Source organism: Protomyctophum parallelum, assembly GCF_964188405.1.
Source record: "Protomyctophum parallelum genome assembly, chromosome: 3".
In the NCBI taxonomy this organism is placed as follows: domain Eukaryota; kingdom Metazoa; phylum Chordata; class Actinopteri; order Myctophiformes; family Myctophidae; genus Protomyctophum; species Protomyctophum parallelum.
The window spans coordinates 995,931-1,006,482 of record NC_139698.1 but is presented as its reverse complement, the minus strand read 5'-3'; the positions used below and the strand labels follow the sequence as shown (position 1 = coordinate 1,006,482).

Genomic DNA, 10,552 nt, shown 5'->3' with positions numbered 1-10,552 from the left:
GGATTAGTCTTTATGGCAACACAATGAATTAGATGTGATGTTCTCCCCGTGCTTTGCAGTAGAGTTAGACCATATATGTAGTAGAGTTAGACGGAATGGAAATATACATTATCCTACTAATTGTTTCCACATTGACTGATATAGATATTTATTACCATATTACGATCATCACTCTGTATTGTTATGATTGAAATAACATGACTGTATCCAACAGGATGCTGATAACGACTTGACTTCAGAAGCAATGGATGCAGAAAAATCCAGAAAAGGTGAGTCTTTTATCTCAGTGTCCGAGGTGACCGGTGAGTAGGTTGGTAGCTGGTGCTACCTTCTGTTTACTGTAGGTTTGTACAGTAGGGGTTTACAATATGTTACATTACTTTGTATGTGGGGCATATGGAGATGCAGAGAGCTTTGTTTTTCATTCTCTAATTTCATCCACTCTTTTTCTCTCTTGCAAACAGCACAGTTCGTGATGCAGCACAGGGCAAAGTTGACCCAAAGGGTGTCCGCAGTCATGGCTGTAGTAGACAGTCTAGGAGACAGCTGGGTCCACCCTGAGACCTACAGCGAGATTCATGCCGAGAAGACAACCATGGAAAAAATGAGGACTCTGTTCACATCAACACTAGTTCCAGGAGGAACCAACGCCCGGGCAGCATTTTATGATGCCCTCATGGAACACCAACCCCGCCTGCTGGAGGATCTTGGTAAGATCATTCATTCATTCATTCATTCATTCATTCATTCATTCATTCATTCATTTATTTAAGGGGTGGCAGTGGCTCAGGGGTAGAGTGGCCACTTGGGAAGCGTGAGGTTGCCAGTTCGATCCCTGTGGGCTCCCCCAGAGTTAGTGTCGAAGTGTCCTTGAGCAAGACTCTGAACCCCTAATTAGCCGTTCGCTAAGTCCCTCCCCAACCCGTCCTTGTCCAATAGGCACGTTAGCAGCGAGGAGACAGGTCAAGCTGTCCTTCTCCCCCACAGAGATGCAAGTTAAATGATTGCATTTCTCCATATAAATAATATATTTTCAGCAGCAAGAGCTTCAAAATATTTCTAAATCTAGTCTACTAGGCCTGCAGTAGGCTATGCACTGGACACATGTCTTCTAAATCTAGTCAACCAGGCCTGCAGTAGGCTATGCACTGGACACATGTCTTCTAAATCTAGTCAACCAGGACTGCAGTAGGCTATGCACTGGACACATGCCTTCTAAATCTAGTCAACCAGGCCTACAGTAGGCTATGCAATGGACAAATGTGTATGATATTATTTTAGGAAACTAGAAATACGAGGAAAATAAACAGTATCCAACAATCGACTTTAACAACCGTCTGACGGGAGTTTTCATCAGGTCAGAGTACGGTCATTAGTATTATTATTATTATTATTATTATTATTATTATTATTATTATTATTATTATTATTATTATTATCACCTGGGTTGGTCAGTCGTGTAACTTTCCTGACGTTAAGCTGTGTATGTGTTCAACAACACAGCCATGACGTTAAGCTGTGTGTGTGTTCAACAACACAGCCATGACGTTAAGCTGTGTGTGTGTTCAACAACACAGCCATGACGTTAAGCTGTGTGTGTGTTCAACAACACAGCCATGACGTTAAGCTGTGTGTGTGTTCAACAACACAGACATGACGTTAAGCTGTGTGTGTGTTCAACAACACAGCCATGACGTTAAGCTGTGTGTGTGTTCAACAACACAGACATGACGTTAAGCTGTGTGTGTGTGTTCAACAACACAGCCATGACGTTAAGCTGTGTGTGTTCAACAACACAGCCATGACGTTAAGCTGTGTGTGTGTGTGTGTTCAACAACACAGCCATGACGTTAAGCTGTGTGTGTGTTCAACAACACAGCCATGACGTTAAGCTGTGTGTGTTCAACAATACAGCCATGACGTTAAGCTGTGTGTGTTCAACAACACAGCCATGACGTTAAGCTGTGTGTGTGTTCAACAACACAGCCATGACGTTAAGCTGTGTATGTGTTCAACAACACAGACATGACGTTAAGCTGTGTGTGTGTTCAACAACACAGCCATGACGTTAAGCTGTGTGTGTGTTCAACAACACAGCCATGACGTTAAGCTGTGTGTGTGTTCAACAACACAGCCATGACGTTAAGCTGTGTGTGTGTTCAACAACACAGCCATGACGTTAAGCTGTGTGTGTGTGTTCAACAACACAGCCATGACGTTAAGCTGTGTGTGTGTTCAACAACACAGCCATGACGTTAAGCTGTGTGTGTGTTCAACAACACAGCCATGACGTTAAGCTGTGTGTGTGTGTTCAACAACACAGCCATGAAAAATAACACTGACAGCTATGATGTGACGGAAAATTGGATTTGGATTGGCATTGGACAACCGCTTTTGGGTTTAGCGAAGGGCTAATTGCTCCCAATGTGCAGGTTGGTGCCTTGCATGGTTTCCTCCACCATCGCAGTGTGAATGGATGAATGTAATGCACAATCATAAAGGCGCTATATAAATACAGCAGTTACCATTTACCATGTCCACTCACACTTCATCCTCCTCTCCTTATGCAGGAGCTGATCCTCCATCACAAGACTCGACTAACAAGGCTAACGAGGGTGAGTCATGAAACAATCTGGACGTAAATTAGTTAAACAGTAACAGATTATTTCTGTATTTACTCCAGCAGTCAATGAGTTAAGGTGTCATCATCATATTATTGGCAGCCAACACATTGTTTTAATCATGTTAATCATGTAATATTATAATCACGCTATCTCTCTCTCTCTCTCTCTCTCTCTCTCTCTCTGAGTGTAACACTAATATGTTTCTTTATATCGTGCAGCTCCTCCAGTGCCCCCTGCTGGAGCCATTAATGAAGCACATGGTGGAAGTGCAGTGGTTGCTCCTGTTTTTTCTGGATGTAACATCAGTGGTTCAGTCAACATCACTGTCACCACTGCTACACAGCCAGGTACACTGTAAAATATACTACTGTATTACTACACAGCCAGGTACACTGTAAAATATACTACTGTATTACTACACAGCCAGGTACACTGTAAAATATACTACTGTACTACTACACAGCCAGGTACACTGTAAAATATACTACTGTACTACTACACAGCCAGGTACACTGTAAAATATACTACTGTACTACTACACAGCCAGGTACACTGTAAAATATACTACTGTATTACTACACAGCCAGGTACACTGTAAAATATACTACTGTATTACTACACAGCAAGGTACACTGTAAAACATACTACTGTATTACTACACAGCCAGGTACACTGTAAAATATACTACTGTATTACTACACAGCAAGGTACACTGTAAAATATACTACTGTATTACTACACAGCCAGGTACACTGTAAAATATACTACTGTATTACTACACAGCAAGGTACACTGTAAAATATACTACTGTATTACTACACAGCCAGGTACACTGTAAAATATACTACTGTATTACTACACAGCCAGGTACACTGTAAAATATACTACTGTATTACTACACAGCAAGGTACACTGTAAAATATACTACTGTATTACTACACAGCCAGGTACACTGTAAAATATACTACTGTATTACTACACAGCCAGGTACACTGTAAAATATACTACTGTATTACTACACAGCCAGGTACACTGTAAAATATACTACTGTATTACTACACAGCAAGGTACACTGTAAAATATACTACTGTATTACTACACAGCAAGGTACACTGTAAAATATACTACTGTATTACTACACAGCAAGGTACACTGTAAAATATACTACTGTATTACTACACAGCCAGGTACACTGTAAAATATACTACTGTATTACTACACAGCCAGGTACACTGTAAAATATACTACTGTACTACTACACAGCCAGGTACACTGTAAAATATACTACTGTACTACTACACAGCCAGGTACACTGTAAAATATACTACTGTATTACTACACAGCCAGGTACACTGTAAAATATACTACTGTATTACTACACAGCCAGGTACACTGTAAAATATACTACTGTATTACTACACAGCAAGGTACACTGTAAAATATACTACTGTATTACTACACAGCCAGGTACACTGTAAACTATACTACTGTATGGCTACACAGCCAGGTACACTGTAAAATATACTACTGTACTACTACACAGCAAGGTACACTGTAAAATACACTACTGTACTGCTACTACACAGCAAGGTACACTGTAAAATACACTACTGCATTACTACTACTACTACTACACAGCAATCCATTGCATGAATGTTGTTACTTAGATAATGACAATAGAGCATCAATACATGCTAACGTATAATGACAATAGACAATAGACAAACTAACGTTTCACTTCATTATCCTCCTCTCCTTATTCAGGACCTAAACTTCCATCACAAGACTTGGCTAGCAAGGGTGAGTAAAGAAACTTAGATCGGGTTCTCTACCTTTGTATCTCCAAGTACAGCAGTACACCTTCCCCACCTTCATCTATAACGATGTCATTCTATAACACATGCTTAATGATGTCATCTTGTCTTTGGTCATTTAGAAACTCTTGATCTGTGTAAACAAGAGCTCAAGTTTAATATGAGGCAGAAGAATCAGCGTTTGAATCACTGGAGCTCAAAAGATGAAACAAACCCAGTTGCGAGTGACATGTTCACAGAGGTCTACAACACAGTGGGAGGCAGTGGACAGGTCAATAAAGAACATGAGATCAAGCAGATTGAATTGGCATACAGCCAAACAGCTGGACCAGAAACACCAATCAACATGGATGACATAGTGGAACCTTCACCTGGACAAAGTGATCCCATCAAAACAGTGATGATGAAGGGAGGGGCCGGCATTGGTAAATCAGTACAAGTTCAGAAGTTCACTCAGAACTGGGCAGAAGGCAAAGCCAACCAGCATGTCGACTTTGTGTTTCCATTCACTTTCCGAGAGTTGAATTTGGAGATGAAGAGAGAAGAAGAGAAGAAGGAGAACAAGTACAGCATGGAGGGACTTCTTCATCACTTCTTCAGTGAAACCAAGAAGATAAATATCTGCACCTTCCAACAGTGCAGCATTCTGTTCATCCTGGATGGGCTTGATGAATCGAGGCCAGCTCTAGATTTCCTGAACACTGTGAAATGGACTGATCCGATGAAGCCAACAACAGTGCACGTTCTCCTGATAAACCTCATCAGGGGGAACTTGCTTCCAAAAGCCAAATTCTGGATAACCTCACGACCTGCAGCCGCCGGCCAGATCCCTTCTGTTGACAGGGTGACAGAGGTGAGAGGGTTCAGAGACCCTCAGAAGAAGGAGTACTTCTTCAAGAGGTTCCCTGATGATGAGCAGCTGGCCAAACAAATCTACTGTCACATCGAGAAGTCCCAAAGCGTCCACATCATGTGCCACCTCCCGGCCTTCTGTTGGATCACTTCTAACGTTATGGAAAAAATTGTGAGGAAGAAAGGAGAGCTGCCAAAGAGCCAGGGCGCCATGTACTCCCACTTCATTGAGATCCAGTCCTTACTCAAGAATACCAAGTTTCCTGGCAGGAAACAGTATGATGTCATTCTCTCTCTGGGGGAACTGGCTTTTAAAGGGCTGATGAAAGGCGACCTGATCTTCGAGGAAGAACACCTGACAGCGTCTGGCATTGATATCAGCGACGCAGCAGTGTACGCAGAACTGTTTGGAGAGGTTCGCGGAACAAGGGACAAGATGTTCTCCTTTGTCCATCTGAGTGTTCAGGAGTTTCTGGCTGCCCTCCACGTCTTCATCACTTTCATCAACACTGGTGACAACCTACTCTCAACCTCCTCATTTGGAAAGGTTTTCAAAACCAAGATTCATCACCTCTACCAAAGTGCTGTAGACGAGGCCTTAAGGAGTCCAAATGGACACCTGGACTTGTTCCTGCGTTTCCTGATGGGCTTCTCTTTGGACACCAATCAGAAGGTCGTACAAAAGCTCATACAAAAAGGGAAAAGCTTCCAGACCATCAAAACCATCAAATACATCAAGGAGAAGATCAAAAAGAATCCATCTCCAGAGAGAAGCATCAATCTGTTCCACTGTCTGAATGAGCTGAATGATCATTCTCTGGAGGACGACATCCAACAGTACCTGACGTCAGGACGTCTCTCCACAGACAAGATCTCTCCTGCTCAGTGGTCAGCTATGGTCTTCGTGTTGCTGTCTTCAGGAAGGGAGCTGGACGTGTTTGACCTGAAGAAATACTCTGCTTCAGAGGAGGCTCTTCTGGGGTTGCTGCCCGTGCTCAAAGCCTCCAAGAAAGCTCTGTAGGTTCACTGATAACTGGATACATTTCAAATATTATTTGATCTTTATTCAACATCAAATCTAATACATGCACCACTATTGTTTCTTCAGGCTGAGTGGCTGCAACCTGTCGAAGAGATGCTGTCAGGAGTTATCGTCAGCTCTCCGCTCCAGCTCTAGCCTGAGAGAAATTGACCTGAGCAATAATGACCTTCAGGACTCTGGAGTCAGCCTCCTGGCTGAGGGACTGGGGAGCCCAAACTGCATGTTGGAGACTCTCAAGTCAGTATGCCTGAAACTGGGTTCAACTGTGTTAAAATAAAACAAAAGTTTTTAAAATCAATGGGACAAAATATAACATTGTGAAACTCTCTCTCTGTGTGTGTGTGTGTGTGTGTGTGTGTGTGTGTGTGTGTGTGTGTGTGTGTGTGCGTGCGTGTGTGTGTGCGTGCGTGTGCAGTTTGTCAGGATGTCTGGTCACAGAGAAAGGCTGTTCTTCTCTGACCTCAGCTCTGCACTCCAACCCTTCCCATTTGAGAGAGTTGGACTTGACCTTCAATCATCCAGGAGAATCAGGCGAAGCGATGCTCTCTGCTGTTGTGAAGGATCCACGCTACAGACTGGACGCTCTTAGGTAAGAGAGACTTGGTCTGTGCGTGCGTGCGTGCGTGACAACATTTTGGTCAGAACAATGTTCTCAATCATTCTGTGATGCTGTTCTGTATTATTTAATGTGTAAAATCATAGTTTATATTATCATAGAGAATATTGACTTTGTCTCTCCTCCAACTCCAGTGTGGACCACGGTGGAGAGTGTTGGCTGACACCAGGTCTGAGGAAGAGCATGATGAGTAAGTTTATATTCTGTTTCATTCATTATTACTGTACTGTTATTAAGGTTATCGTAGCGTTAATTTGTATTGGGGGGGGGGGGGGGTCATATCCACATCAGTATGTGACATTATGAACTGAAAAAAGATGATAATAACCATAACGTGTAGGCCAGCGGTCCCCAAACATTTTAGGCCGTGAACCCCCTGTTACCTCCTGGCCTAGCTGATGTACCCCCAACGCTCATCTTTGTATTTAGACCAACATTATATATTTCTTAATATGATTATGGCAAATAATCCCAGAATGTCACTGCACTGAGAGACATGCAATGTTTTACTGACTCTATACATCTCCTTACAACAGTGTTTTACTGACTCTATACATCTCCTTACAACAGTGTTTTACTGACTCTATACATCTCCTTACAACAGTGTTTTACTGACTCTATACATCTCCTTACAACAGTGTTTTACTGACTCTATACATCTCCTTACAACAGTGTTTTACTGACTCTATACATCTCCTTACAATGCAGGATGTTATAAAACATGGAATATAAAAGGACCCCAAAAATTATCTGAAATTGGCCGTCGACCCCCATCTGAAAATATGTTGTTACACAGACCCCCAGAAGCCAATATTTGAGTTTAAAAGGATTTGCATACGTTTTCACGATAAAATAAATAAATAGCAGATCTACAAGCTCGTAGCGCGGCACTCTGTGCCGCACTATGGTCCTCATTCACAACGGCGTTTACGCTCATAATTGATTGATTGATAATTGATAATTGATGTTATGTGAGCGTTGCGTGAGCGGACAGGCATTTACGAGGATTCCCACGTTACGTGGGAATTCATGGCCATCTCTGTGAACTTGATTTGGTCGGAATCTCCGCAAATTTCTGCGCCACCTCTCAAGGTAGTGTAGAAGGCATACGCTTGTGTAAATTTATTCAGAAAGCTTTAGTCTTCATGCTGAATCAATAAATAGTTCCCAAATCTCAGATTAAAATATGTAGGCATGTGTCCCCCAATAAGAATCACTTGTATGCACTTGTATGCCTAAATGTGCATGCGTTCTAGAGTCAAGTTAGCCTAGAGTCCCATACAGAAACTGCCCCCGCAAGCACGACACCTTTTTATTTATTTATTTATTAGGATATTTGGAGCATGCTCACTCGGCAGCCTTCTACTTGAAGTGCAACGCGTTGTGAGCTTGTAGATCGGCTCTCGCGGACTCGCGCTGCATGTTAAAAAAAAACTCACAATTATAATAATCTACACTTATCTGCATTCTGCACTGTACGAATCCAACGTTGTTTAGTGTAGTAATGCCTGCAGTAGGCCTATTGAAATTGTTTTGTTATGGGGCTCCTTTGAGTCAATTGACTGTAGGTGTGTGTGTGTGTGTGTGTGTGTGTGTGTGTGTGTGTGTGTGTGTGTGTGTGTGTGTGTGTGTGTGTGTGTGTGTGTGTGTGTGTGTGTGTGTGTGCGCGCGGGGGGGGGGGCAGGCAGCTGAATGCTGCCACTGAACCGAGTCCAATCTGGGTGAAATCCCCCCCCCCCCCCCCCCCCCCCCCGACTACATGCCGGTCTGACAGACCGGCATGTAGAGAATAAGTAAAAAATCTGAGAATATGTTGTTCCAGGGACCGTAAAAAGGTATTTTTTCATTTCACTACTGTAGGTCTTTAAGAACAATGTAGGTCAGGATATTATAAAACATGGAATATAAAATGTACCGGAATGTAATTGGCCGTCAGCCCCCATCTGAAAATAAGTTGTTCCATGGACCCCCAGAAGCAAAGATTTGAGTTAAAAACGGTCACTGTGAAAGAAGATGTATAAAAGATTTGCACCCGTTTTCACGAAGAAAATAGCAAAAAACAACCATTGTTATAGGTAGGCCTATGCCCATAGGACCACAAATATTCTCTAAAAGTGTGAACAAAAACATACTTTTCATTTCACTACGTCGTTAAGAACAATGCAGGATGTTATAAAACATAGAATATAAAAGGACCCCACAAATTATCAGAAATTGGCCGTCGACCCCCATCTGAAAATACACGGAAATTACACGGACCCCCAGAAGCAAATATTAGAGTTAAAAACGTTTACTGTGAAAGAATATTTCGTTTTATTTAGTTTTCACGACAAAACAAAAAAAATAGAAGATCTACAAGCTCGTAGCGCGGCACTCTGTGCCGTGCTATGAGCTTGTAGATCAGAGTGCCGCGCTACGAGCTTGTAGATCTGCTATTTCTCAACAGCTAATGTGGTTAAAAGTTAAGGTGACACAGATGTGTTCCAGGTCTTAATGGGTTAACCCATTGAGACCTGAGACCAGATTCTACAAATGTTTTCTAACAGTTTCATGAAAAACCTTAATATAATTCTATACCAGAAGCAAAGATAGGGTATGAGTAATTTATTTTGCTGTGAACGAATATTCAAAGATTTTCACACGATTTTTGCAAAATAGCAGATCTACAAGCTCATAGAGCTTTTAGTCGACTAGCTAGATTTAGTCGACTAAAATCATATGATATTCAGTTAACTAAAACTAAACTAACACTAATACTAAATTATGACTATTTTATGAACATTTTATTCAAAAGACTATGACTAAAACTAAGTCAAAATTGGCTTTAAAAATCAACACTGATGCATACATACACACACACAGACACACACACGGACACATGCACACACACGCATACAGATGTGCACGCGACGCGCGTACACACACACACACGCAAAAATGCACACATGCACATGCACATTGTCACAGACGCACGCACACACGCACGCACGCGCACATGTGCACACACACACACACACACACACACACACACACGCACAAACACACACACGCACATATTTAATGTAAAGGATCCCAAAATATGGCCGCCGAGCCCCATCTGAGAATATGTTGTTCCAGGGCCAAATCAGCAGTAGATTTAGTCGACTAAAATGATACACACGCGCACGCATGAATGCACGCACGCACGCACGCACGCACGCACACACACACAGACACACACACACACACACACACACACACACACACACACACACACACACACACACACACACACACACACACACACACACACACACACACACACACACACACACACACACACACACACAGACGCAGCACACAGTCCTTGTAGCGCCTCTTTTGTCCACCAGGGGACTGCAGTCGGACGTAGAGGACGTGGCGGGGCAGACGGCACGCACGCACGCACGCACGCACGCACGCACGCACACACACACAGACACACACACACACACACACAGACACACAGACACACACACACACACACACACACACACAGACACACACACACACACACACACACACACACACACACACACACACACACACACACACACACACACACACACACACACACAGACGCAGC

The 10,552-nt window shown here is 42.7% G+C and overlaps 1 protein-coding gene across 1 annotated transcript; it reads left to right on the top strand.

The window, feature by feature from the left end:
* Positions 1 to 244: 244 nt before the first annotated feature.
* On the top strand, positions 245 to 10,339 carry LOC310856048 (NLR family CARD domain-containing protein 3-like; the record flags this gene model as incomplete). Its single annotated transcript, XM_083761266.1, has 9 exons — positions 245 to 269; positions 465 to 710; positions 2,571 to 2,615; positions 2,843 to 2,971; positions 4,561 to 6,307; positions 6,399 to 6,569; positions 6,748 to 6,921; positions 7,083 to 7,138; positions 10,320 to 10,339. The coding sequence occupies 9 exons, from the start codon at positions 245 to 247 to the stop codon at positions 10,337 to 10,339; spliced, it is 2,613 nt and encodes an 870-aa protein (XP_083617392.1).
* Positions 10,340 to 10,552: the final 213 nt, after the last annotated feature.